The sequence below is a fragment of the Hemiscyllium ocellatum genome, chromosome 8, assembly GCF_020745735.1.
Source record: "Hemiscyllium ocellatum isolate sHemOce1 chromosome 8, sHemOce1.pat.X.cur, whole genome shotgun sequence".
NCBI classification, from domain to species: Eukaryota; Metazoa; Chordata; class Chondrichthyes; order Orectolobiformes; family Hemiscylliidae; genus Hemiscyllium; species Hemiscyllium ocellatum.
The window spans coordinates 90,971,291-90,997,789 of record NC_083408.1 but is presented as its reverse complement, the minus strand read 5'-3'; the positions used below and the strand labels follow the sequence as shown (position 1 = coordinate 90,997,789).

Below are 26,499 nucleotides of genomic sequence, written 5' to 3'. Positions count from 1 at the left end.
GAGCATTGTACACGACACTGACCCAGCTAGCTCAGAGCTGGCTCCAAGACTAAACAGAATCTCTGACACTCATACATAGAACATTACAGCACAGTACAGACCCCTTCAGCCCTCTATGTTGCACCAACCTGTGAAATTAATCTGATGCCCATCTAACCTATACCATTCCATTGTTATCCATATGTATGTCTAATACCCATTTAAATGCCCGCAACGTCAGAGAGTCTACTATTGTTGCAAGCAGGCCGTTCCACACCTTTACTACTGAGTAAAGAAACTACCCCTAATATCTGTCCTAAATCTATAACCTCTCAATTTAAAACCATGTCCCCTCGTATTAGCCTTCACTATCCGAGGAAAAAGGCTCTCACCATCCACCCTAACTAACCCTCTGATTGTCTTATGTCTTGATTAAGTCACCTCTCAACCTCCTTCTTTCGAACAAAACAGCTTTCCATGTAAGACCTTCCTTCCATACCAGGCAACATCCTAATAAATCTCCTCTGAACCCTTTCCAAAGCTTCCACATGCTTCCTATAATGTGGTGACCAGAACTACACACAGTAGTGTGTGGGTGGCACAGTGGTGAGCACTGCTGCCTCACAAGTGCCGAGACCCGGGTTCAATTCCTGACTCAGGCGACTGACTGACTGTGTGGAGTTTGCACATTCTCCCCGTGTCTGCGTGGGTTTCCTCCGGGAGCTCCAGTTTCCTCCCACTGTCCAAAGATGTGCAGGTCAGGTGAATTGACTATGCTAAATTGCCCATAGTGTTAGGTAAAGGGGTAAATGTAGGGGTATGGGTGGGTTGCGCTTCAGCAGGTCGGTGTGGACTTGTTGGGCCGAAGGGCCTGTTTCCACACTAAGTAATCTAATCTAATCTACTCCAGGTGTGACAGGCCCAGTGTCTTGTCCAGCTGAAGCATGGCCTTTTGGTTCTGAAACTCAATCCCCCTACCAATTGACGTCAACACACTATATGCCTTCTTAACAACCCTATCAGCCTGGGTGGCAACTTTCAGGGATTTATGCACCAGGACACAGATCTGTTCATCCACACTGCCAAGAATTTTACCATTAGCCCAGTACTCTGCATTCCTGTTACTTCTTCTGAAGTGAACTACCTCACACTTTTCTGCATTAAACTCCATTTGCCACTTCTCAGCCTAGCTCTCATCTTAGCTATGTCCCTCTGTAACCCACAGCATCCTTCAGCACTATCCACAACTCTACCTACCTTAGTATCATCTGCAAATTTACTAACCCATCCCTTGTCCACATCCATATCATTTATAAAAATGACAAACAGCAGTTGTGCCAAAACAGATCCCTGCAGCACACCGCTGGTAACTGAGCTCCAGAATGAATATTTCAACCACCAACCTCTGTCTTCTCTCAGTTAGCCAATTTCTGATCCAAACTCCTGTTTATCTTTATCAGCCACGGCTGCCTGATTGGACCAAATTAACAGGGAGCTCATGTTCTATGAGATCCACCTGGCTGACCTCATTTCAATCTCTACAACTTGATCCCAACACCCCAAAATTGTTACGGTGAAGGAACCTATACAGATGATCGTGTCTGCAATGAATTTCATTTCTCCTTCCAGTCAATATTATGTTAATTGTAAAAGATTAATAGTTGAAGAGTATTGATTGATGAAGTACTTTAAACAGTGTGGCACTGGAAAAAGCACAGCAGGTCAGGCAGCATCCGAGGAGCAGGAGAGTTGACATTTCAGGCATAAGCCCTTCACATTCCTGCTTTTTGACTCTGACTCTCCAGCAGCTGCAATCCTCACTTTCTCCTCAGTATTTTGAACAGATCTAATGACAGACTGCTAGGACACTGGGTTAGTATGTAGCAAGAAAACAAACCTAGTGTACTCCATAAGTAAGTAAACAATGTATTCAAGAAAATAATTCAAATGTAGCTGTAAACTTACTTTTGTTTTATTTACTCTGAAAGTGCAGCAAAATTTGGTGTGTTGTCAATGCCCCTCCACTTTACAAACCTGCCGATCTGTATCTAGGTGTTGCATATAGTCACTGTGCCAAGGAGCCCTGGCCTTTGGTATGATCACAAAAGCTAAATTCCTCTGATACTTCATTTCTTTGAATAGTGCAATATTGTCTCATCATGATCAGTATTATAAAAAGACATTGGGGAACGTTTAGAAATGCAGAATTGCATGGATATTCATTGAAGAGAGAATAAACAGACTATATTTTTAAAAAAAAGGATTTGGAGGTGCTGGTGTTGGACTTGGGTGTACAAAGTTAAAAACCACCCAGTATCAGGTTATTGTCCAACAGGTTTAATTGGAAGCCCCAAGCTTTCGGAGCACTGCCCTTTTGTCAGGTGGTTGTGGAGTAATATAAAATACCTCCACAATGACCTGATGAAGGAGCAGCACTCCAAAAGCTGGTGCTTCCAATGAAACCTGTTGGACTATAGCCTGGTGTTGTGTGATTTTAACTTTCTTTTTTAAAAAAAAAAGGAGGCTGTGGGGTAACTTTTTAAAATGTGTTTTAAAATTTGAGTGGTTTTGATAGAGCAGACACAGAGGGAATACTTCCTCCTGTGGTGAAAAGACATGATCAGAGACCCAATAACAAGAGTAAAGTTGGCATAGTCCTAGGGGACCACTGCTTCTTCATTAAAGAAAGACGATTGATGGGTGAGTTTATCCTTGAAGATCATCATATCTCAGGCAAGGGGAGAGGTTGAGAAGTTGTGACTTTCATGGTGATCTCAGCCAGTACGAGAATTGAAGCCATGGGGTTGGTGTAGGCCAGTATTACAAACTTGGTTAGAGAAAAAAAAAACTGCAGATGCTGACATCCAAGGTAGACAAGCTGGAGGTTGGAAGAACACAGCAAGCCAGGCAGCATCAGGAGGCAGAGATATCAACATTTCAAGTGTAAGTCGCCTTCAATATCACAAAGTAGCAGTCTAGCCAAGTGAGCTAACTGCCTCCACTCTTCCTTCCCCTTTTCCACCCACCAGCCCTTACAAGGTAATCACCAAGAAATCCAGTTCAGAATTCAGGGGAAAAAAAAACTACCTCACCCGAAAGGGTGATGCGAATGTGGTGTATGGTGGAAGTGAACACTGTAAATGCACTTCACGGGAAATTAGACAAAACATAGAGGGCCAAAGGGATAAAGAGTAATAATGGTTGAAGGTAAGATGAAAGGATTGCAAATAGCAACTGTGACTGATTGGGCTGAATGGCCTGTTTCTCATACATTTTTGGGTTATTTTACAGTTTAAGTAATATATGCTGGTTCTGTGTAGCCACATATCGTACAACTGAGATATTGTTGGCCAAACTATCATGGACCAAAGTTTGATGCTTTGATTTGCACAATGGTCATTGTTTCTGCAATTAAAGCTACACTCATTTAAAAACCACTTCAGAGGATGAGGCATGGGGCAGTTTCTCAGGCCGTTCTCTTGGTCACTCTATATGTTTTAATGTTACCCTGTTTCTTTTCATAGTTTGCAAAACCAGAGTGGCACATGGCACCAACTCTCATGAGGTGAGTGACAACACACAGGATTTGTAAGAAATAACTTTGTTACACTGAGACCCATTTTCCTTGGAAAACGCTGCCTTTCCTCTATGTTTACATGCATATCTGTGCCATTTGGAAACTGAAATATTCTGGTTACCTTTCTTTGAATAATCTATATTTGATGCACCTGATTCTTATATTTAATTTGTGAAGAGCTTATTGCTTCTAACTCAGTGATATGTGAGAGACAAGTCTATTTTCTTCTTTTGTTCAAAGCATTTCAATAAGATCTATTTTTATGTTGGTGGACTTTTGAGATTTTTATTAACACAGTTTCTGACTCACTTTTGGAAATCATTCTGTTACGAAAAGCTACAAACATTCAAATAAAAACTGAAAATGCTGAAAAAAGTCAAAGTCTGGTCTAGCAGCATCTGTAGAGAGGGAAACCAAGTTAGCATTTAGAATCTGATTTGATTCTTCAGCCGTATCAGACTGAAAACCTTATCTCTGTTTCTCTTGTAAAAGTTTACAAAATCATGAGGGGCGTGGATAGGGTGAATAGTCAAGATCTTTTCCCCACGCTAGGGAGTCCAAAACTAAAGGGCATGGGCTTAAGGAAAAAGGGTTGAGATTTAAAAGGGACTTAAGGGGTAAGGTTTTCATGCAGAGGTTGGTGCAGGTATGGAATGAACTGCTCGAGGAAATGGTGGAGGCTGATGCAATTACAATACTTAAAAGGCATCTGGATGTATGTGTGAATAGGAAGACTTTAGAGGGATATGGGCCAAATGATGGCAAATGGGACTAATTGAGATTAGGAAGTCTGGTCAGCATGAACGAGTTAGACCAAAAGATCTGTTTTTAGGCTGTACAGTTCTTTGGTTCTCCTCCAATGTTGCCAGACCTGCTGAGTTTCTCCAACACTTAATGATTTTTATTTCAGATTTCCAACATCTGCAGTATTTTGTTTTTAATCTACAAAAGTACAAGCTTCTTCATGTGCACGAATGTTCCCAGATCTTATAGACATTAGAACACTTGTACAATAACAGGTCCAGGATTAGTTGGTAACAGTTAGCTGTTCTTTCTCTGTGCAGTTGTGCCAGTGAAGAGTAAGAGTAAGGATTTGTCCAGAGTTTCTTTGTTAGTATTGTCAAATGTTAGCATCTGAGGAAATTTGTTTCAAAGTTTGCCAACATTCATTTATAGTGATTGCAGAGGTAAAGATCTTTTTTTGAAAAGGCTAGTATTCATGGAGTGTCCTATGCATCTAAGCAATGTCTCAAAGGACCACAGAGTATTAAATTAATTTTGAAGTGCAGTAATTGTTATCATTTTTCAGAAGCAAAAGAGTTGAATGCATGGTTATTCTGGTTTAACTTTAATATTGTTAGTCCATAAAGGAAATGTGCAACTGAAGTTTAATTTCAAGCAGATATACAGAGATTTATAACCCAACTATTCATTCAACAACTTACCTTGAAGATGGCAGGTTAGAAGATGCAGTACTACCCAAAAGTATTGGCCAAGGTTATGCAGTTAATTTCTGGTATGGAGTTGAAAGCCTAAAGGTGTGATTTAGGGAAGACTTTGAAAACTGAGATAAACAGCGGATAAATCCTCGGGTTGTGGTTATGAAAACTTTGAGGAAAAGTGTAAGTCAACTGTTCTTGGATCTGCCCTCAGAGTTTGTCTGTTAATTAGAATCAATATAGTTGCAAACAGAAGATTTGTTTAAGAAATAGGTGGATCTGATATAGTCTATTCTAACTGTCTGTCACAGTCAGCATTGCACCCAAATTGTACAGTTTACAGAAAGGTTGAGGTCACTCCTACATTACAGTGAGTACTTCATAAGTATCAGTCTATCATAAGAATGTCAGAGTGCAACAAGATGCAGTTGAACACAAAATGATTTTCTGTAGAATACTCAAATTTCTACTCTTGTCCTTTTAAGACTGATCACTATCTGAATGTTGCAATGCTTTACAAAAATCGGAGGCACTAATTCTTAACAGAATCTACATATGATTCCTCTGATCCTCCAAATTAGTCATGAAAAGCTTATAGCTTCTAAAACAGCGATAAGTGACAGTGAGGTGTAAAAATCTAAACAAACCAATTTGCACCCAAGCAGGTTTTCCCTGCAGCTTAGAGTGTGTGCCAGTGGGCTTTAAGATGCTTATTAAAATCATCGCTGACTGAAATTGCTCCCCTAAGCAGTCTGTCACTTGGCCAAATCATTTTGTGTTCAACTGCATCTTGTTGCACTCTGACATTCTCCCATAGAATGGTGGGGTAGCTGTAAATCAGTTTCCCCTTTAAGAACCTCATTTCCTTGGAGCCCAGCTCTGAAAGCCCTAGCCTCTGTTTTCATTGGCTTGTCTCTGACAATGGTTGGTGGGGGGGGGGGGGGGGGGAAAGAGAGTGTGCTTTGAAACTTGGGATTCTTTTGTGGAAATATTTCTTCTCAAAATGCTGCTAATTCTGTTGTTATGGTAGTCAGATCTAGGATATTGTGCTTTAAAGCTGGCCAACAAACACACCGATTATCTCCAGTGAGTTGGACGAGCTCCACCTCCGATCTATAAATAGTTCCTGTGACAGCCCCTCAAGCCAGATGAAAAGTCCGAGGATTTATTCTGCAGCTTCACTCGATTGCTTTGCTGTTCAGGCGGGCTTAGCGCTCCAACTGTACTGGAAACTTCTAAATCTTCTGAACAGTTAGCTAAAAGATATTGAAACAGACTTAGAGGAGCCACTCTTGTGGAGGAAGCTTTGTCTGATTCGAGCTTGGATGTTTGATTTGGCTGCAGAACCTCCAAATATGGTCTTGTTTATAAGATTATCAGAGAATGTACAAACATGTGCTGCCTCAAGGCTGAAAACCCAATAACACACTATGCTGAGACAACCCTCGGTTTTAATCAGGAGGGATGCAGAGTATACTGAGTTAGTGTCGGCCCTGATTGGTTTGTGAACCACTCACCTTCAATAAGCTGGAACCAGGCTACTATCGGGGCACCTTCATTCACTGTGTATTGCTGTGGTGTGTAACAATAGAGGACACTTGCATGAAGAGCAAAAACATATGTAAATGCAGTGCCTTAAAATGTCTCACAGGGCTGTTATAAAATACAACATGATATTGAGCCAAATAAGACAGGTGATCAAAAGTTTATCAAACAGGTAAGGAGTGTCTGAAATGGAAGAAAATGAGGGGCAGAGCTGCAGGGCGGAAATCTCGATTAGGGCCTACGTATTGAAAGACGCAACCATCGATGGTGGATGATTAGAATTTCATAGTATGGGAAAAGGCCCTTCAGCCCATCATGACCAGGGCTCAGATGCTAATAAAGCCAGTATTAGACCAGAAACGGACATTGCTGGAGAAACTCAAATGGTCTGGCAGTATCTGTGGAGAGAGAAAGTGTCAACATTTCTGGTCCTGTGACCCTTCTTCAGAACTGTTTTTGTTACAGATTTCCAGCAACTACCATTATTTTGGTTTCATAATTAGATCAGCTTAATTTCAAACTATTCCCAGGGAGAAGAATGAAGTTGGTGGCAAGGAATAGAATTTAGAGCAATGTTCAAAACTACTGATTGCTAACTTCCCAATATTTCATTCAAGGATATTCCTAACCATTCAGCACTCAACACTGGGGGCAGAGAGCGAGATGACGGTGAGGTAGATCTTCAGGTTATCAATGTATATGCAAACATTATCACTTTCAAATGATGTCATTGAGAAACAGAATGTGTCTCAATGAAAATAAGAGGTGTTCCAAGGATTGGTCCTTGGGTACACCAGAGATTGTGGAAAAGATGCAGGAGGAGAAACCAATGCAAGTGATTCTCAGGTGTATTTAAGTGGAGCAGTCCCACTCAGCTGGACAGCAAGTGGAGGCAGGTTGGAAGGGGATGGTGTGGTCAACCATGTCAAAAGCTGTCAACTGGTCTGAAAGCTGAGGAGAGACAGCTTTTCATTGTCGTAGTAAGATAGGATGTGATTTGTGACTTTAGAAAAGAGGAATTTTAGTACGGTGCTGGGGTAATTATCGAATTAGAGGGATTGAAATGTGGGAGCTGCATGAAAGGTGGTCACAGATTTGGGAGGTGATCGCACATTTAGGGACCTTCAAGAGGAACCTTTATAACAGCTTTCATGATCTTGGGCCCTCCCTAGTGGCAGCCAGTCAATGAAATACGCTTTTGAAATGTAGTCTTTGTTGTAATGTACAGCGATGACTAAGAGGAGAACTTGTGAAACTTTTGTAGAGGTCAGTGCCTTACCTTTATTAGGCAACATGAAGTTGATTCCCAGGACCTGGCCTGAACTTGCCTTTGGCTTACATTGCCCAGATATTCTTTGGGGATGGCGTAAAAGCAACAGCAATCTTCCAGAGGTCAAAAGGTTATCAAAAACTGGTTGAAAAATAGTCAAGGCAGAATCCAACACATTGGAGAAAGTGAGGACTGCAGATGCTGGAGATCAGAGCTTAAAAATGTGTTGCTGGAAAAGTGCAGCAGGTCCGGCAGCATCAAAGAAACAGGAGAATCGACGTTTCGAAACGTCGATTCTCCTGTTCCTTTAATGCTGCCGGACCTGCTGCGCTTTTCCAGCAACACATTTTTAAGCTCAGAATCCAGCACATTGCATGGAGACGTAGTTGAGACAGGGAAGTGGGTGGCCCTGAGCATTATCATTACAATCTCAGTTTTTCAGATGCCTCATCCATTTGCCTTGACATGTTTTAAAGATTATTTCACTGTTGACAATGATTTGTTTCTATTAATAATGTTTCTAAGATTCCAACTTCAGCCTCTCTGTATTGTGTCCTCGAACTGGAAAATCCACCCTTGACCCCTCTGGGAAATTGACTGGCCCACACATTTCATATCCTTTGACAAATTATTGCTGCGTGCCTTGACCAGCACAAACTGAGAGGGATGAATTGTTGCTGTTGTGTTTCCGGCAGTCCTGCTGAATATAGCCATTCGTGCTTTCTGCATTCCTCAACTTGTGGGAGGGAGCACGCGGTTATAAAAAGCAAATAGTAAAAATGAGTGATGCACTGTTTGGGCATTGTCTTGGAAAATGTGTGGGCCCTACATTCAGAAGTAGAATCTGAGTTTCACCCCTCAGCAGCTCGTGCATGAGTGAAACGGAGGTGATACTGATGAGAGGATTTGAGCGTTCAAGGTTGTTCAAAGTTTAGATGGAGTGGCACGGGGAATGATGAGAGGAAAGAGAGAGTTGTTTCTAATTAACCCTATCAGTAACGTCATGCTGTGTTGCCCCTTTTCCTGAGCTGCATCAAACGTTGAAATAAATAAGCTACAGAATGGAGGACTGGAACACACAAATAATGACTGAAGTAATAGGTGTGGAGAAAGAGAGGGACTGAGAGGAATTGGGGATCAGTGGAAGGAGGAGAGGGAGAGAATGAGAAAGGTGCTGAAGAAATGGGAAGGAATACTGTACACCATGAAGAAAAATTGGACGCTTTAACTAAGCAAGTCTCCTGTATAATTGTTCTTGCAATGTTTGTTTCTGATTATAAAAATGCCGTGTGGCTCCTTTTTTTTTGTTGAAGTTGAGATGTGACCTTTTAAGGTTTTTTTTACTGGTAGTTGTTGCATTGTGCACCACATTAAGGCAGATTTGTGCACGCTGTGCAGCCTGCTTTTATCTAGTTTTAGATCCAAAAACTACTTCAGTTTTGTTCTTTTAGTTTCCTAGTTAATTTTAATGTTTCCATCTTTATGCACAGATTTACTTTGGTTGCAGAGATTTGCTATGATGGTCATTGATACTTGGTTTAATGCACTCTCTCCCTAAAAACAACATCCATGATGGTGATGCCAGTCACAGTGATGTGAGGACGACTAAAGGGCAACTATTTCAACCCTACATGTGTTTGTTACAGACAAGGGATCAAGGGATGCCCCATAGCAAGTTACCGATATTCCCTCTGCATGGATAGTATGTCACATGAAGCTTTTTGGGTGGAAAAATGCTGCTATTCAGTAAGATTGTCCTGTAATTTAAAAAAAAGTATTATTCTATGACTATGAACATCACCAGCAAGGCCAGCATTCCTTGCTCATCCTGAATTAGCTGCTGTCTTGAGAGGTAATGTGGTGTAGCTATATCCACAGCACTGTTTGGGAAAGAGTTCCGATGTTCGACCCAGTGCCAGAGAGATAACAATGATAAATGTGTATGTCAGCACAGTGTGTGACTTGAAGGGACCTTGGATGTGATGCTATTTCTCTGTACCTGTTTATCCTTGACCTGCTAGGTGATGGCGATCACAAATTTGGAAATACCATTGTGCTATAAAAGAATCAAGAATCAAGAACAAGGCAGCACTGATTTACAATAATTTGTACATGTTGGAAACGTAATGTGAGAAAAGAATTTTCACACACTGAGTGGTGCAGGTTGGAAATGTCCTGCCAGGAGGGAAGGTCAGTTGAGGCGTTCCAAGGGGAATCAGTGCTGTCTTGTTCTTGATTCTTTTACAAATGGGAACTGTTTCTTTCTATCTGCTTTATCCATACCTCTTGTGAATTTGAAAACTTCTATTAGCCTTTGTCTCTCAAAGCAAAACAGTCTCAACTTCTCCAACCTCACACTCAAAGTTTCTGATAGAGTCATAGAGATGTACAGCATGGAAACAGACCCTTCGGTCCAACCCGTCCATGCCGACCAGATATCCCAACCCAATCTAGTTCCACCTGCCAGCACCTGGCCCATATCCCTCCAAACCCTTCCTATTCATATACCCATCCAAATGCCTCTGAAATGTTGCAATTATGCCAGACTCCATCACTTCCTCAGGCAGCTCATTCCATACACGTACCATCCTCCGTGTGAAAAGGTTGCCCCTTAGGTCTCTTTTATATTTTTCCCCTCTCACCCTAAACCTATCCCCTCTAGTTCTGGACTCCCCGACCGCAGGGAAAAGACTTTGTATATTTATCCTATTTGTGCCCCTCATAACTTTGTAAACATCTATAAGGTCACCCCTCAGCCTCCAACTCTCCAGGGAAAACAGCCCTAGCCTGTTCAGCCTCTCCCTGTAGCTCAAATCCTCCAACCCTGGCAGCATCCTTGTAAATCTTTTCTGAACCCTTTCAAGTTTCACAACATCTTTCTAATAGGAAGGAGACCAGAATTGCACGCAATATTCCAACAGTGGCCTAACCACTGTCCTGTAAAGCCGCAATATGACCTCCCAAATCCTGTACTCAATACTCTGACCAATAAAAGAAAGCATACCAAACGTCTTCCTCACTATCCTATCTACCTGCGACTCCACTTTCAAGAAGCTATGAATTTGCACTCCAAGGTCTCTTTGTTCAGCAACACTCCCTAGGACCTTACCATTAAGGTGTGTAAATCGTGCTAAGATTTGCTTTCCCAAAATGCAGCACCTCGAATTTATCTGAATTACACTCCATTTGCCACTTCTCAGCCCATTGGCCCATCTGATCAAGATCCTGTTGTCTAACATCTCTCCTGCACTATCTCCATTGCATTCACATACTTCCTATGGTGTGGCACCCAGAACTATACACGGTAGACTAGCTGCGGTCTAATAAGTGTCCTGTATAAATTAAGTAATACTTCCTTGCTCTGTGCACCTATTAATAAACACAGGATACCGTGCACCTTATGACCTGTTCTCTCCCTCTATCCTCTAACATTTCGTGATCTGTGCACAAATACAACCAAATCCCTCTGCACACCCTTACGTATTGTACCTTGTATTTTATATTGTCTTTAATCCTACCAAAATGGGATATGTCCTAGAGTTCTGAGGGAGGTGGCTGAGGAAATAGCGGAGGCATTGGTTGAGATCTTGCAAAAGTCACTGGAGTCAGGGAAAGTCCCGGATGATTGGAAGATCGCTGTTGTAACCCCCTTTTTCAAGAAAGGATCAAGACAAAAGATGGAAAATTATAGGCTGATAAGCCTAACCTTAGGCTGTAGGTAAAATTCTAGAATCCATCATTAAGGATGCGGTTTCTAAATTCTTGGATGAGCAGAGTCTGATTAGAACAAGTCAACATGGATTTAGTAAGGGGAGGTCGTGTCTGACAAACCTGTTGGAATTCTTTGAAGAGGTGACAAGTAGGTTAGACCAGGGAAACCCGGTGGATGTGGTCTTTCTAGACTTCCAAAAGGCCTTTGATAAGGTGCCACAAGGGAGGCTGCTGAGCAAGGTGAGGGCCCATGGTGTTCGAGGTGAGCTACTGGTATGGATTGAGGATTGGCTGTCTGACAGAAGGCAGAGAGTTGGGATAAAAGGTTCTTTTTCGGAATGGCAGCCAGTGACAAGCGGTGTCCCGCAGGGTTCAGTGTTGGGGCCACAGCTGTTCACATTATATATTAATGATCTGGATGAAGGGACTGGGGGCATTCTAGCGAAGTTTGCCGATGATACGAAGTTAGGTGGACAGGCAGGTAGTACTGAGGAAGTGGGGAGGCTGCAGAAGGATCTAGACAGTTTGGGAGAGTGGTCCAGGAAATGGCTGATGGAATTCAACGTGGGCAAATGCGAGGTCTTGCACTTTGGAAAAAAGAATAAAAGCATAGACTACTTTCTAAATGGTGAGAAAATTCATAAAGCCAAAGTACAAAGGGATCTGGGAGTGCTAGTCGAGGATTCTCTAAAGGTAAACATGCAGGTTGAGTCCGTGATTAAGAAAGCGAATGCAATGTTGTCATTCATCTCAAGAGGGTTTGAATATAAAAGCACCGTTGTGCTACTGAGACTTTATAAAGCTCTGGTTAGGCCCCATTTGGAGTACAGTTTTGGTCCCCACACCTCAGGAAGGACATACTGGCACTGGAACGTGTCCAGCAGAGATTCACACGGATGATCCCTGGAATGGTAGGTCTAACATACAAGGAACGGCTGAGGATCCTGGGATTGTATTCATTGGAGTTTAGAAGATTAAAGGGAGACTTAATAGAAACTTACAAGATAATACATGGCTTGGAAAGGGTGGACGCTAGGAAATTGTTTCCGTTAGGCAAGGAGTCTAGGACCCGTGGACACAGCCTTAGAATTAGAGGGGGTCAATTCAGAACAGAAATGCGGAGATATTTCTTCAGCCAGAGAGTGGTGGGCCTGTGGAATTCATTGCCGCAGAGTGCAGTGGAGGCCGGGACGCTAAATGTCTTCAAGGCAGAGATTGATAAATTCTTGATGTCACAAGGAATTAAGGGCTACAGGGTGAATGCTGGTAAGTGGAGTTGAAATGCCCATCAGCCATGATTGAATGGCGGAGTGGAATCGATGGGCCGAATGGCCTTACTTCCACTCCTATGTCTTATGGTCTTATGATCTAATGCATCACCTCTTTTATTATGCATTGAACTGCATTTGCCACCTAACCACTAACTTCACCAACTTGTCAATGGCTTTTTTGCTGTCTTTCTTGCAGTTTACAATTCTTCTAAACATTACATCTTCCACAAACTGTCCCTTGAACACTAAGATCTAGATTGTTAATACAAATTGGGAAAACCGAGGATCCCAATACCAACTCTGGGGAAATCCAATAAGTCTTCCTTCAGTCTAAAAAAAAATCCATTAATCACTATTCAGTTTCAAATTACTTGGCCAACTTTGAATTAACATTATTACTGTTCTTTTTTTTATTACATGAGCTGTAACATTTCTCTGAAGTTTGTTGTGTGGCCTTATGAAAGTGCATGTGTACACAGAGCAACATTACCCGAATCAACCCTTTCTATTTTTCATCAGCAAGTTTCCCCTTTATAAATCCATGCTGGCAAGTCGTAATCCACCTGTCTTTTCGTTGTGACTACTAATTCTATTCTGAATCATTGTTTCCAGAACGATCCCTGCCAGTGAGGTTCAACCGACTGCTTATCAAGAAACTATCTAAGTCAACCCTAAAATTATTCAAAGACTCTGCTTCCACCATCTTTTATGGAACAGCATTCCAAACACTCATGAACTCTGTAAGAAAATCTTTCTCCTCATGCCTGTATTAAATCAGTTATCTCTATTTTTGATTCTCCAACAAGATGAATCATCCTTTCTAAGGGCACCCATTCAAGATCTTTCTGGATCTTACATATTTCAATCAACTTATGTCTTGCTCTCCTAAACTCCAGTGGGGATGTTGCTAGCCTGTCCAACCTTTCTTCAGTGAACAACCCACCCATTCCAGGTATTAGTCCTGGAAATCTTCTCTGAACTGCTTCCAATACATTTACATTCTTAAATAAGGATGTGTATATTATTCCAAATGCGGTCTCTGTCTAACTGAAGATTATCCTCCCTACTTTTGTATTCATTTCTCCTTGCAATAAACAATGACATTCAATTAACTTTCTTAATTACTGTACCTTCATACTTGCCTTTGACAATTCATGTACTGGGGCATACAGATCCCTCTGCAGTCTCTTATCTTATTTTTATTCTTCAAAATGTGCAATTTTCTCACATCATACTCCATTTGCTTGATCTTTATCCATTGATTGAACCTATTCAATATCCCTTTGTGGTCTCCACATGTCCTCTTCATGATTCATTTTTCCATCCAAATTTCTGTCAACAGCAATTTAATAACCCGACCTTTCCTCTCTTTTGATGTATGTTGTAAAAGGCTGAGGTCCCAACACTGATTCCTGTAGCATACGAGTCATTGCGTCTTGCCAGCTGGAAAATAACTCTTTTAAGCATACTGTTTATTGTTGGATAGTCCACCTTTGATTCACGCCAGTATGTTATGTCCTACATCATGAGCTCTTATTTCTTGCAATGAACTTCAATGTAGGATCTTATCAAATACCTTCTGAAAATCTAAATGCAGTACATCTACTGATTTCCCCTTTATTGATGACTCATGTTAATTCTACAGAGAACTTCACTACGTTAGTTAAACATGATTTCTCTTTCACAAAAGCACATTGACTCTGCTTGATTGCCTTGAACATATCCAACTGCCCAGTTTTAGCTTCTTTAAGAGAGTCTTTCCTGTGACAGTTGTTAAGCTAACTATCCTACAGTTTCTTGCTTCCTCTCTCCTTCCCCTTCTGAATACATTGTCCATTTTCTAACTTTAGAAATGATGCATCAATTATCTCACTAGCCACTTCTCTTCAGACCCAGAACGTATTTGTCAGGACCTGTGGATTTGTCATCCCACATATTTAATATTTTGCTCAGTACCATGCCCCTGGTGATTGTGATTTTCTTGAGCTCCTCCCTTCCTTCTATTTCCTGATTTTTTTTTTAGGATGTCACTCATATCATCTGTATGGAAAACCAATGCAATATGTCTGTTCAATTCATCTACCATCTCCTTTATTTTCAATTATTAATTTTCCAGACTTGCTTTCTAAGGGCCAACACTTGCTTTATTAAATCTCTTCATTTTTAGCAATCTATAGAAAGCCCCACTATTTGCTTTTATATTTTTAGCTAGCTTTCTTTCTCAGTATAATTTTTCCCTCCTTACTGGTTTATCAGTTATTCTTTGCTGCTTTTTTGAAGTGTTCTGTCCAATTTTTTGACCTGACACCAATCTTTGCATTTTCTTTCACTTCTTAAGATGTTGGGTTGTCCCCTTAGAATTTTTCTTTCTCTTTGGAATGTTTCTATTTTGTGTAGTCTGAAAAATCTCCTTGCCTGTCAGTATCTCTGTTGACCTATCCCTACATACAATTTTCCAATTCACTTCAACCAGCTTTGTTTTCATGTCTTCAGAACTGCCTCAATTTAAATTTGAAATAATAGTCTCGGACCCACTCTTTCATTCTCAAACTAATTGTAAGATTCAATCATATTACAGGCTATTACTTAGGACATCATCACTCTGAGGCTATTAATCCCAACCTATTGCACAATACCAGGTCTAATATAACCTAATCTCTGGTCAACTCCAGAACATGCTTTTCTGAGAAACTATCCTAAAAATATGCAATGAATTACTTTGGCTACTTTTGCACGTCTGTTTTTTTTTCAAGTCTCTATGATTATCAGTATACCTTTCTGAAGAACTCCCATTATTTTTTCTTTTATAATTCAGTTTTTATATTAGTCGCATTTGGAATTACTCCACAGAGGCTGGTATCCTGTCAGAAAACTACCATTTATTTAGACGCAGAGAGTCCTTGGCACTGATGCAGCTTACTCAGAGCCAGCTCTGAGTGAACAGAACCTCTGATACTTTTGTTTATATCTGTCAACCAGATTTCCTTAATTGGGGCTATTAATCTGGTCCACGACCACCCTCCCCTCCCCCCATTAAATGCTTGCTTCTGGGCAATTGATTTTTGTTTTCATTTAGCACGCTATTTTAGAGGGAGCCATTGGGAGTGATAAATGAGAAATAGCTGCACAAAAGGTGTGTCAGCAGGAGAGCCACATCATCATGTAGGAAAGGTTATACTGTGGTTACAATCGGTTTCAGCAAAGCCACAATTCTGCCAAGTTTATTTTTATCCTGGTAAAGCAGGTCCAACCTGTCCGGCCCTATATATGCTGGCTTCTAACGGTGAGGTTGCTTCAGGCAGTGAAGAATGCCCACAGGCAGGGAACTCTCAGAATATCATTCAATTATTCTCTTCCTCAGATTAAATGTAGAAGGAAATGGATTGTCTTGGTTGTGCTGAGTAGGATGTCTGCAGGCAAGAAAGAACCTTGGAGAAAGGGTTTCACATATGCTTCAATCAATTAATCAAGTCCAAATTACTTTTCATTTAGTAATTGATGAAAGGGATGACCATAAGTAAAACTCTGATAAGTCCACACATGTCTTAATGAGCATCTTACATCCCTGTGCTTGGTGTTTATGATTACAGCAAAATTTGATGTATTTTAGGCAAATCTGTATTTTGCTGAGATTGTTACAATGTACCCTGATCACAACAAAGACATTGATTACCTTATAACTGGGAGGTGCAGAGAGTAGAATAGAACTTGGTCATATTTCACATGGAAATTATTGTATTTTCTCTGTTTGCTTAAGCAGCAGTCTTGACTGAATTCTTCAGATGTCCTGGTTTGTGTGATCTGTGAAACCCTGTCATGCTTGAGATAGGGAGCCCAGATGCTGTTCCAGCCTACATCTGTAGAACTGCGTTGTCGTAGTTTTCTGGATTGCTGTCCCTCTTCTGTCTCCAGTTCTCTCAACAGAATTCCTAGTCTCGCACTACTCCTAGTTGGAGCCTGTCTAAAGTTTTGGACCGTTGCCTGTTTTGGATTGGATACAAGGATATTAATCAATTCGAACAAATAGCTTTGTAGAAATATGATGTTTCTTCTTGTATATAATACAGTCAGGGCCTGCATACACATTTGACTTGGCACTTAATATAGCAGAAATCCCTGTAAATTCCCTTACACTCTGTGACTTTGACAACTTTACAAAAGGCAGACGTACATTCTGTTTGTAACTCATGGTGCTGCCCCCAGATGGCACTAGACTTCCAGTCAATAATACACTGCAACAGCAAAGCCTCAGGCTGGGTAGACAAGAAGGGTTCCTTCAGGAACAAAAACGTCATAATTAAATAATTAACAGTGTTGGGCCTTTTTTGGTGAAGTGAGGCACTATTTCTGATTATGGCGGGGGGTGGGAGATGGCATGTTGATAAATATTTCTTAGCCCTTCTGTTCTCTGTGGGAGCTTACTATGTGGTAGTCTGATGTTTCCCGATATTTCGCAAGTGACTACCCCTCAAAGTTACTTCATGAGCTCTGGGCCTGTACTGAGGACATGAAAGGCAAGTTTGTTCTTTCCCAGTTATGGACCATGACTTTTTAAAGAAAGTAAACCCAGACAATAGTTTAAAACCAAAAGTATAAGATGCAGCAAATGTCGAATAGATGAGCTGCATCTAGAACTGATGCTCTGAAAATGGTAATTACTCAAAGTCTGAAGATTGTAGAAAGGTACAAATACAGATTTGAGTTCTGAAGAAAAAATAGCTTTATAGAAGTAGATAACTCTCCATGATATAGACTGTTTGTTTCCGCAGATGGCAATAATTTTCAGCGAAGCTGGTTTGAAAGACATAAAGCCCCAGTGTGTCATCCAGAGTTTTATAAACCACAACGCAGTGCTGTACAAAGTCTTTGTTGTTGGAGAGTCCTACAGCGTGGTTGAACGGCCGTCACTGAAGAATTTCTCAAGAGGTGTTTCAGGTTAGTGGCTAGACTGAACTAGCTAGAGAAACTCAGCAGGTCTGGCAGTGGCTGTGGGGAGAAAGCAGAGGCAATGTTTTGGGTCCAGTGACCTCCCTGATCCAAAACGTTGACGCTGCTGTCTGTCCACAAATACTGCCAGACCGGCTGTGTTTCTCCAGCTATTTCTGATTTTGTTTTAAGGTTTCCAGCATCCACAATCTTTTGGTTTTGTTTAGTGGCTGGACAGACTTGATGACAAATAATTCCCGTTTCATCCCGTGCACCTCAAGTTGCTCATTAGTAATTTTTTTGAACTAATGTGGCCATCAAACCTTCAGCCTTGTTGTAGAATGAATTTGGTTAGCTTCCTTCCCATGATATCAAATATGAAATACTTCTTTCCACTTTTATACTACAGAAGGGACACCTTACAAAGATACAGGAAAAAACTAAATTCACCCTTGCATTAGAAAATTTCAGGTTAAGGATCAGGAATGCCACATTCCTGTCCCAATCTCACTCCCTCCACATTGGAGGGCAGCATTGAGAATACTTTGTCCTGACTCCATACTCAATCCCACACTGAGAAATACCTTAAATGCTGAGCACGTCACTGGGGTTAGAGTTCAGTAGATCAGCTCAGTTCAAAAAAGAAAATATGTGAAGGGATTAGAATATATTATATACTCTCTCTGCTATGTTAAAAAATACTGGTGACGTACTGACACCTTTGAAAAGTTTTGCGTAAATAGTAATTGTTATAAAATTTCTATTGCTTACAGACAGAAAAACGATATTTTTCAACAGTCACAATGTCTCAAAACCAGAATCCTCATCTGATTTAACTGCAGTAAGTACTAACCTTTGGTACGTAGTTCTTTTGAAGTTTGCATCTATGTAGAAAGGGTGGTTAAGAAGGTGTTTAGCATGCTTGCCTTCATTACTCAAAGGTCTGAACATAGGATTTGGGATCCAATATTGAGGACATTGGTGAGACCTCTTCTGGAGTATTGTGTCCAGTTCTGGTCCCTATTGTATGAAGGGCATTATCAAGTAGGCAACAGTTCAGTAAAGATCTACCAGGATGTTGCTGGGAATGCAAAGTTTGAGTTATAGTGAGAGACTGGATAGATTGGCAATTGTTTTCACTGAAGTGTAGGAAGTTGAGGGGCAATCTTAGAGGTTTTTAAAATCATGAGGGATATAGATAAGGTGAACGACAGGTGTTTTTTTCTGTAGAGTGGGGATATTTAAAACAGGGGGCACATTTTTTAAGGTGAGAGGAGAAAGATTTAAAAAGGACATGGGGATAACATTTTTACACAGAGAATGATTTGTATGAAGAATGAACTTCCAGGGGAAGTGGTGGATGCGGGTACAGGTACAGCATTTAAAAGGTATTTGGATTAGTACATGAATAGGAAAGGTTTTGAGGGATATGGGCCAAACACAGGCAAATGGGACTAGTTTAGTTTGGGATTTAGTTTGGGGTAATCTCAGCACCTCTGTTTTTGGAAAATGTCCTATCTTAAGATGAAATGATAGTATTATTTTTTTGGGTTAACTTTTCAGATTGGCAGAGAATTGATGCAGTTGTGTTTTGAAAGGAGGGAATCAGGGCTGGAATCAGGATGAAATAATTTTTTTGCCTGCCATTGCTTCCTTCCTACCTGATGACATCAAAATGATCACAACCTTCAACTACATGCTGTCCGTGAATTGAACTGTGCAGAAATCGCAACATCTTTGCACGATCACCAAACTCCCCTCAATGTATAAACTGTGTGAATATAAAGAACAATTCACAGGTCCTTGATACAATGCACACAATAAACCCATGGGCAACCTACAGCTTTTGTAAACCAGGGGCAATATCAACGTAAATCCAGACTGGCTGAGCAACTGGAAACCTCAAGTTGTGAAAAATGGAAGGAAGACAGTGTAGTACTTCAGAAGGTCACAGACAAGCTGGTGGACAGGTGACAGGTGAAGTTCAGTGCAGCAAAATAAAACTTTTTTTTGTTGGAAGAACATGGATAGATAGCAGCATAAGAAAAAGGTGCTACTTTGAAGAAGCTGCAGGAGCAGAGGGACGTGGATGTAGATGTGTATGAGTCTTAATGATGGGAGGAAAGATAATAAAGCATTATCCTAGGCCTTACTAATAAGGGAATGGATTTTAAGAGCAAGGAGGCGTTGAACTTGGATAAGATAGTGGTTTGTCCTCAACTGGAATATTGCACCCAGTCCTGGATGCTGTACTTTTAGGAAGGTCTGAACAGACTGTCATTAAATGAGATTGAGAGATTCCAGGCATGGGGAACATAAGGTTTATAGATGGATTATAGAAGTTAAGACTGTTTATCTTGGAGAGGAGAAGGCTGAGAGTAGGTCTGCCAGAAGTATTCAAAATCGTGAGGAGACTGGACAGAATGGGGAGGAAGAAGTTGTTCCCACTGTTGAAGGGATCGCGAGCAACAGCACAGAATTTAAAGTAATTAGTAGAAGAAGTAAAAGCGACATGAGAAATAATTTTCGCAGTGAATGGTTAAGGTCTGAATACAGTCCCTGAGAAGGTAGTGGAGGCAGGTTCGATTGAAGCATTCCACGGGGAATTAGACTGTTATCTGAAAAAGAAGAATGTGCAGTGTTCCAGGAAGAAAGCAGGAGAATGGCACTAAGTGAATTGTTCATTCAGAGTGCTGCTGCAGATAGGATGGGCCAAATAGTCTCCTCCCATGGTGTGTCAATTCGGTGATTTGGTATTTGGCATTGCAGCAATCAAAGAACATTTATAATGGAGCTGAAAGGTCAAATCTCAGTAGGGATCAACATTTCAAGAGAGTCCTGTGATTTTCCATAGAATGTTTGTTTGACCTATGAATTGCAAGCCAGGTAGTAAATATGTGGGGCTGCAAGTATCATCCAGAGACTTAAACATTCTTGATCCCTTTGCCAAACTACTGGCTAAGTGACTGAATGTGGATATGCACTGGGTCAAGTTGACATGCCATTTAACAATGTCCTTCCTGGGATTACAGAATTAGGAAAGGATTTTGCTTGAATTCCTTCCAGTGTATAAGGAAGCCATTTTTCCATTTCTGGCTCTGGATTGCTGAAGTCATTTGCCTAAAGTTTATCTTGTTGCTGGTTTTGCTGCCTACAGACTCAGGGAAATTTGAACGGCCATGGGAGGGCTTTTATCCGCTGTCGTATCCACAATGATCTGAGTAAAAGCCATTTGAAAACTGACGGCAAATTAGGCTTCTGTATTCTTCATCAGGTTTTGCATTAAAAAGATATTTGGGATTGAAACCGATTTTAAAAATATAATTCAGGGTTGGTCGCTAAGTCTTTGTCTTTGAGCTTTCTTTTGAAAGATGTGAATGGCTTCACCTGCAGAAAATTAAAATTAGCTTTCAGCTCATCATCTGAATTGGGGTGGTTTAATTCAGGTCCAGTGTGGATTTTACTGCTGTGTTTAGATTGACTGGTTCAGAGCCACCATTGATGGGTCACACTGGAAGATAATCATTCACCTGCTAAGTTATTTTATTTAACACAAGACTGCTGTGTTCAATGGCACTAAGTCTGTTGCATGACTGAAGCCAACAGCACTTTGATGTATTAAACAACTTCGATGTACTGCTCAGCTTTAAATTTTACTGTTCCCAATTGAGAAGGAAGGGCAGTAGGGTGGCTCAGTGGTTAGCACAGCTGTCTCACTGCACCCAGGACCTGAGTTTGGTTCCAGCCTCAGGCGACTGCCTGTGCAGATTTTGCACATTCACCTTGTGTCTAAGGGGGTTTCCTCTAGGTATTCCGCTTTCCTCCTGCAGTCCAAAGATGTGCAGGTTAGGTGGATTGCCCTTGCTAAAATGCCCACAGTTTCCAGGGATGTGCAAGCTGGGTGAAATGCAGAGTTACAGGGATACGGTCGGGTTGCGATACTTCTCAGAGGGTCTGTGTGGACTTGATGGACCGAATGGCCTGGATTCTATAATAAGAAAGCATGGAAGTCAAATTTGGGATATTTGAACCATTGATTGCAAAGAATGCTGAAACTAAACAATAAATTGGGACTACGATGTTGTGGTCATCACAGAAATGTGGATAGAAGAGAGACAGGAATGGTTGTTGGAGGTTCTTGGTTACAGATGTTTCAGTAAGATTAGGAGGGGTGGTTAAAAATAAAAGGAGAGGGGTGGCGTTGCTAATTAGAAATGGTATAATGGCTACAGAAAGGTAGTTTGAGGGGGATCTGCCTTTGGAGGTAGTAAGGGCTGAAGTCAGAAATAGGAAAGGAGCAGTCACCTTGTTGGGTGTTTACTATAGGCCCCCCAATAGAAGCAGAGGTGTGGAGAAACAGATTGGGAAACAGATTTTGGAAAGGTGCAGAAACCACAGGGTAGTAATCATAGGTGATTTCAACTTCCCAAATATTGACTGTAAGTTCTTTAGATCAAGTAGATTGGACGGTGTGGTGTTTGTGCAGTGTGTCCAGGAAGCTTTTCTAACTCTGTATGTAGATTGTCCAACCAGAAGGGAGGCCATATTGGATTTGGTACTTGGTAACGAACCGGGACAAGTGATGGGCATGTTAGTGGGTGAGCATTTTGGTGATGGTGAGCACAACTCTGTGACTTTCACCTTGGTTATGGAGAGAGATAGGTGAGTGCAATAAGGCAGGTTTTACAATTGGGAGAAGGATAAATACGATGCTGCAAGACAGGATCTGAGGAGCATAAATTGGGAGCATAGGCTGTCAGGGAAGGATGTCGTTGAAATGTGGAACTTTTTCAAGGAACAGATACGATGTGTCCTTGATATGTAGGTATGTACCTGTCAGGCAGGAAAGAGATGGTCGAGTGAGGAAACCTTGGTTGACGAGGGAGGTTGAAGGAGGCTTACATAAGGTTGAGGAAACAAGGTTCAGACAGAGCATTGGAGGGATACAGGATAGCCAGGAGGGAGCTGAAGAAAGGGATTAGGAGAGCAAAGAGAGGGCATGAAAAATCTTTGGCGGGTAGGATCAAGGATAACCCCAAGGCCTTTTATGTGTATGTGAGAAACATGAGAATGATGAGAACGAGGATAGGTCCGATCAAGGACAGTAGTGGGAGACTGTGTATTGAGTCGGAAGAGATAGGAGAGGTCTTGAATGAGTACTTTTCTTCAGTTTTTTTCAAATGAGAGGGGCTGCATTGTTGAAGAGGAGAGTATGAAACGGACTGGTAAGCTAGAGGAGATACTTGTTAGAAAGGAAGATGTGTTGGGCAGTTTCAAAAACTTGAGGATAGACAAGTCTCCCGGGCCTGACGGGATATATCCTAGGATTATGTGGGAAACAAGAGAGGAAATTGCAGAACTGTTGGCAATGATCTTTTCATCTTCACTGTCAATGGGGTTGGTGTCAGAAAACTGGAGAGTGGCGAATGTTGTGCCCCTGTTCAAAAAAAAGAATAGGGATAACCCCAGGAATTACAGGCCAGTTAGTCTTACTTCGGTGGTAGGCAAAGTAATGGAAAAGGTACTGAGGGATAGGATTTATGAGTATCTGGAAAGACACTGCTTGATTAGGGACAGCCAGCACGGATTTGTGAAGGGTAGGTCTTGCCTTACAAGTCTTGTTGAATTCTTTGAGGAGGTGACCAAGCATGTGGGTGAGGGTAGAGCAGTGGATGTAGTGTACATGGATTTAAGTAAGGCATTTGATAAGGTTCCCCATGGTAGGCTTATGCGGAAAGTCAGGAGGCATGGGTTAATGGGAAGTTTGGCCAGTTGGATAGAGAACTGGCTAACCGGTCAAAGTCAGAGAGTGGTAGTAGATGGTAAGTATTCAGCCTGGAGCCCAGTTACAAGTGGAGTTCCACAGGGATCAGTTCTGAGTCCTCTGCTGTTTGTAATTTTTATTAATGACTTGGAAGAGGGAGTCGAAGGGTGGGTCAGTAAATTTGCAGACGATATGAAGATTGGTGGAGGTGTGGATTACATCAATGTGAGGAGGGCTGTTGTCAGCTGCAAAGGGACTTAGGTATGATGCAGAGTTGGGCTGAGGAGTGGCAGATGGAGTTCAATCCTGTCAAGTGTGAGGTTGTCCATTTTGGAAGGACAAATAAGATTGCGGAATACAGGGTTAACGGTAGGGTACTTAGTAAGGTGGAGGAGCAAAGGGATCTTGGGGTCTATGTTCATAGCTCTTTGAAAGTTGCCACTCAGGTGGATAGAGCTTGTAAGAAGGCCTATGGTGTATTAGCCTTCATTAGCAGAGGGATTGAATTCAAGAGTCGTGAGGTGATGTTGCAACTGTATAGGACCTTGGTAAGTCCACATTTGGAGTACTGTGTGCAGTTCTGGTCGCTTTATTTTAGGAAAGATGTGGAAGCTTTGGAGATGGAGCAGAGGAGAGTTACCAGGATGTTGCCTGGAATGGAGAATAGGTTGCATGAGGATAGGTTGAGAGTGCTAAGCCTTTTCTCATTGCAACGGTGAAGGATGAGGGGTGACTTGATAGAGATTTAGAAGATGATCAGGGGAATAGATAGAGTAGACAGTCAGAGACTTTTTCCCCGGGTACAACAGAGTGTTACAAGGGGACATAAATTTAAGGTGAAGGGTGGAAGGTATAGGGGGGATGTCAGGGGTAGGTTCTTTACCCAGAGAGTGGTGGGGGCATGGAATGCGCTGCCTGTGGGAGTGGCAGAGTCAGAATTATTGGTGACCTTTAAGCGGCAATTGGATAGGTACATGGATATTTGCTTAAGCTAGGACAAATGTTCGGCACAACATCGTGGGCCGAAGGGCCTGTTCTGTGCTGTATTGTTCTATGTTCTAAATTAATGGTCATACCAACAAAAGAAGTTGCCAACTACTTTCAAAACTTGAAGCTTTGTCTAATCCCTTAGAATCTATTCAGTAACTTTTTTTTAAATATTCATTATGGAATGTGAGGGCTGCTGGCATGGTTAGCAATTATTGGCCATTCCTAATTGCTTTTGCAAAAGTGATGATAAGCCACTATGAACTGCTACTGTCTGTGTTGTGAAGTTAATCGCAGAGTGCTGCTGGAAGGGATCCAGGATTTTAACATAGCAACTCCTTTCTTCTAAGTTGTCAATTGCAAATCACTTGACCAAAGGTGACCTTTGTCACTGAGTTTGTACAAATTCATGACACTACCAAAATCTGTACAGGTATTTCATAGTTTTTTTGTACTGTTTTGTTTTAATAGAGCTGCTGTCTTCAGCTTTGCTAATTCAACTGCTTGCTGTCTTACAATTAGCATGATAAAAATTGTTGTTTACTTAAGTGATTGTTGTTTCAGGCATTTTCTGTTATGAAAAGGTGTGATATATACGACTTTAGTTAGTAAAGTGGAACTGTGTCAGGATCTTGTTCTCTGTGAGCTATCTACGAGCCCTTTAAGTCTGCTCTGGTGACATTCAGTTTGTGTTCTTTTCAGCTCGATGTAGTGGAAGGCGTCTTCAGGCCACCAAGTGATGAGGTCATCCGAAAAATATCCAGGACGCTGCGTGAAGCACTTGGCATATCCTTGTTTGGCATTGATGTAATAATCAATAACCAAACTGGCCAACATGCTGTTATCGATATTAATGCATTCCCAGGTAAACAGCTCCGTTCTCTCTGTCAAAGGGACACCTTTCTATTTGATGCTACGTACAGTGTATTTGTGAGGCCAGTGATTTTGTTTTCCTCTATTCATTCACTGGATTCACTAGGCTAGCAGTTATTGCTCATCCCTAATTGTTCAGAGGGTAGTTATGGGTCAACCAAACTGCACTGGGTCTGAAGTTGCATGTAGGACTAACAGGGTAAGGATGATAGTTTCCTTCCCTAAAGGACATTAGTGAGCCAGATGGGTTTTTCCGACAGTTGACAATGGATTCGTGGTCATCGTTAGATTTCTAATTCCAGATATTCATTGAATTCAAATTCCACCATCTATCGTGGTGGGATTTGACCCTTGGGTCTCTGGGTTAACAGTCCAGTGATAATACCATTAGGCCATCACCTACCCTGTGAAGGGGAAATTTTCCACATGCGACTATTTTGTGTGGAAGTTTTTTAAATGAAGGCTACCTTGATGTGACTAGGTAAATTTGAAGTTTGGAGGAGGCTTGTGGTGAATTTAAACACTGCCATGGATCTTCATGGCTGACCATTGGGGTAATTAAACAGTTTGCACTGAAGGGAGCCTTTGAGGATTTCAGATTTGTTGGTGACATTGGCTTCTGTTTAATTAAAATGGAGAGTCTTCATAAACCAGGATTGGAAAAAGATGCTTATTATTTAAAAAAGGTCACCCTGCCTATGTTCTACTTATGAGGATTAGATCTCTGCTCATAATAAAAGTAAAGGAACTTGTGTGTGCTTATGCTGTAATTATATTGTGTTTGATGGTTGCTCTTTTAAAATAAGTCACCTTTTTCTCCATTTAAAAGGGACACATCATTGGCAATTTGAAAAAAAATCTTAGAATTCAAGCTCAAACCAAAGGAGGACGTGGGCAAGAGGCTGGCAACAATGTTTTGTGGCTTCAAATTCACTTTCAATTCTTCATGTAATTGAAACCATGCCAGTTGCAATAGTCTGAATTAGTAGGGGGTTTAAAACATACAGCAAGCACAAAGAAGAACTCGGTGATCCCAGTGTCCACGTTCTCCCCCTTGATTTTAGAATTTTGCAATCGTTCGGTTGAATCCAATTCACCTTGTAAGTCTGCTTCTCATTTGACTACAGGAGCAAGTACCCTGAAATCATTTAATTAGA

General features: G+C 41.3%; 1 protein-coding gene across 3 annotated transcripts in view; it reads left to right on the top strand.

Moving 5' to 3' along the window:
- The window catches only part of itpk1a (inositol-tetrakisphosphate 1-kinase a), a 236,456-nt gene that overhangs the window by 193,218 nt on the left and 16,739 nt on the right, over nucleotides 1–26,499 (top strand). For all 3 annotated transcript variants that reach the window (XM_060829353.1, XM_060829354.1, XM_060829352.1), the window contains exons 7-10: nucleotides 3,504–3,544; nucleotides 17,562–17,727; nucleotides 18,492–18,559; nucleotides 25,172–25,334. In XM_060829353.1, coding sequence (XP_060685336.1) covers nucleotides 3,504–3,544; nucleotides 17,562–17,727; nucleotides 18,492–18,559; nucleotides 25,172–25,334 — 438 coding nt within the window. The remainder of the gene's footprint in view (nucleotides 1–3,503; nucleotides 3,545–17,561; nucleotides 17,728–18,491; nucleotides 18,560–25,171; nucleotides 25,335–26,499) is intronic.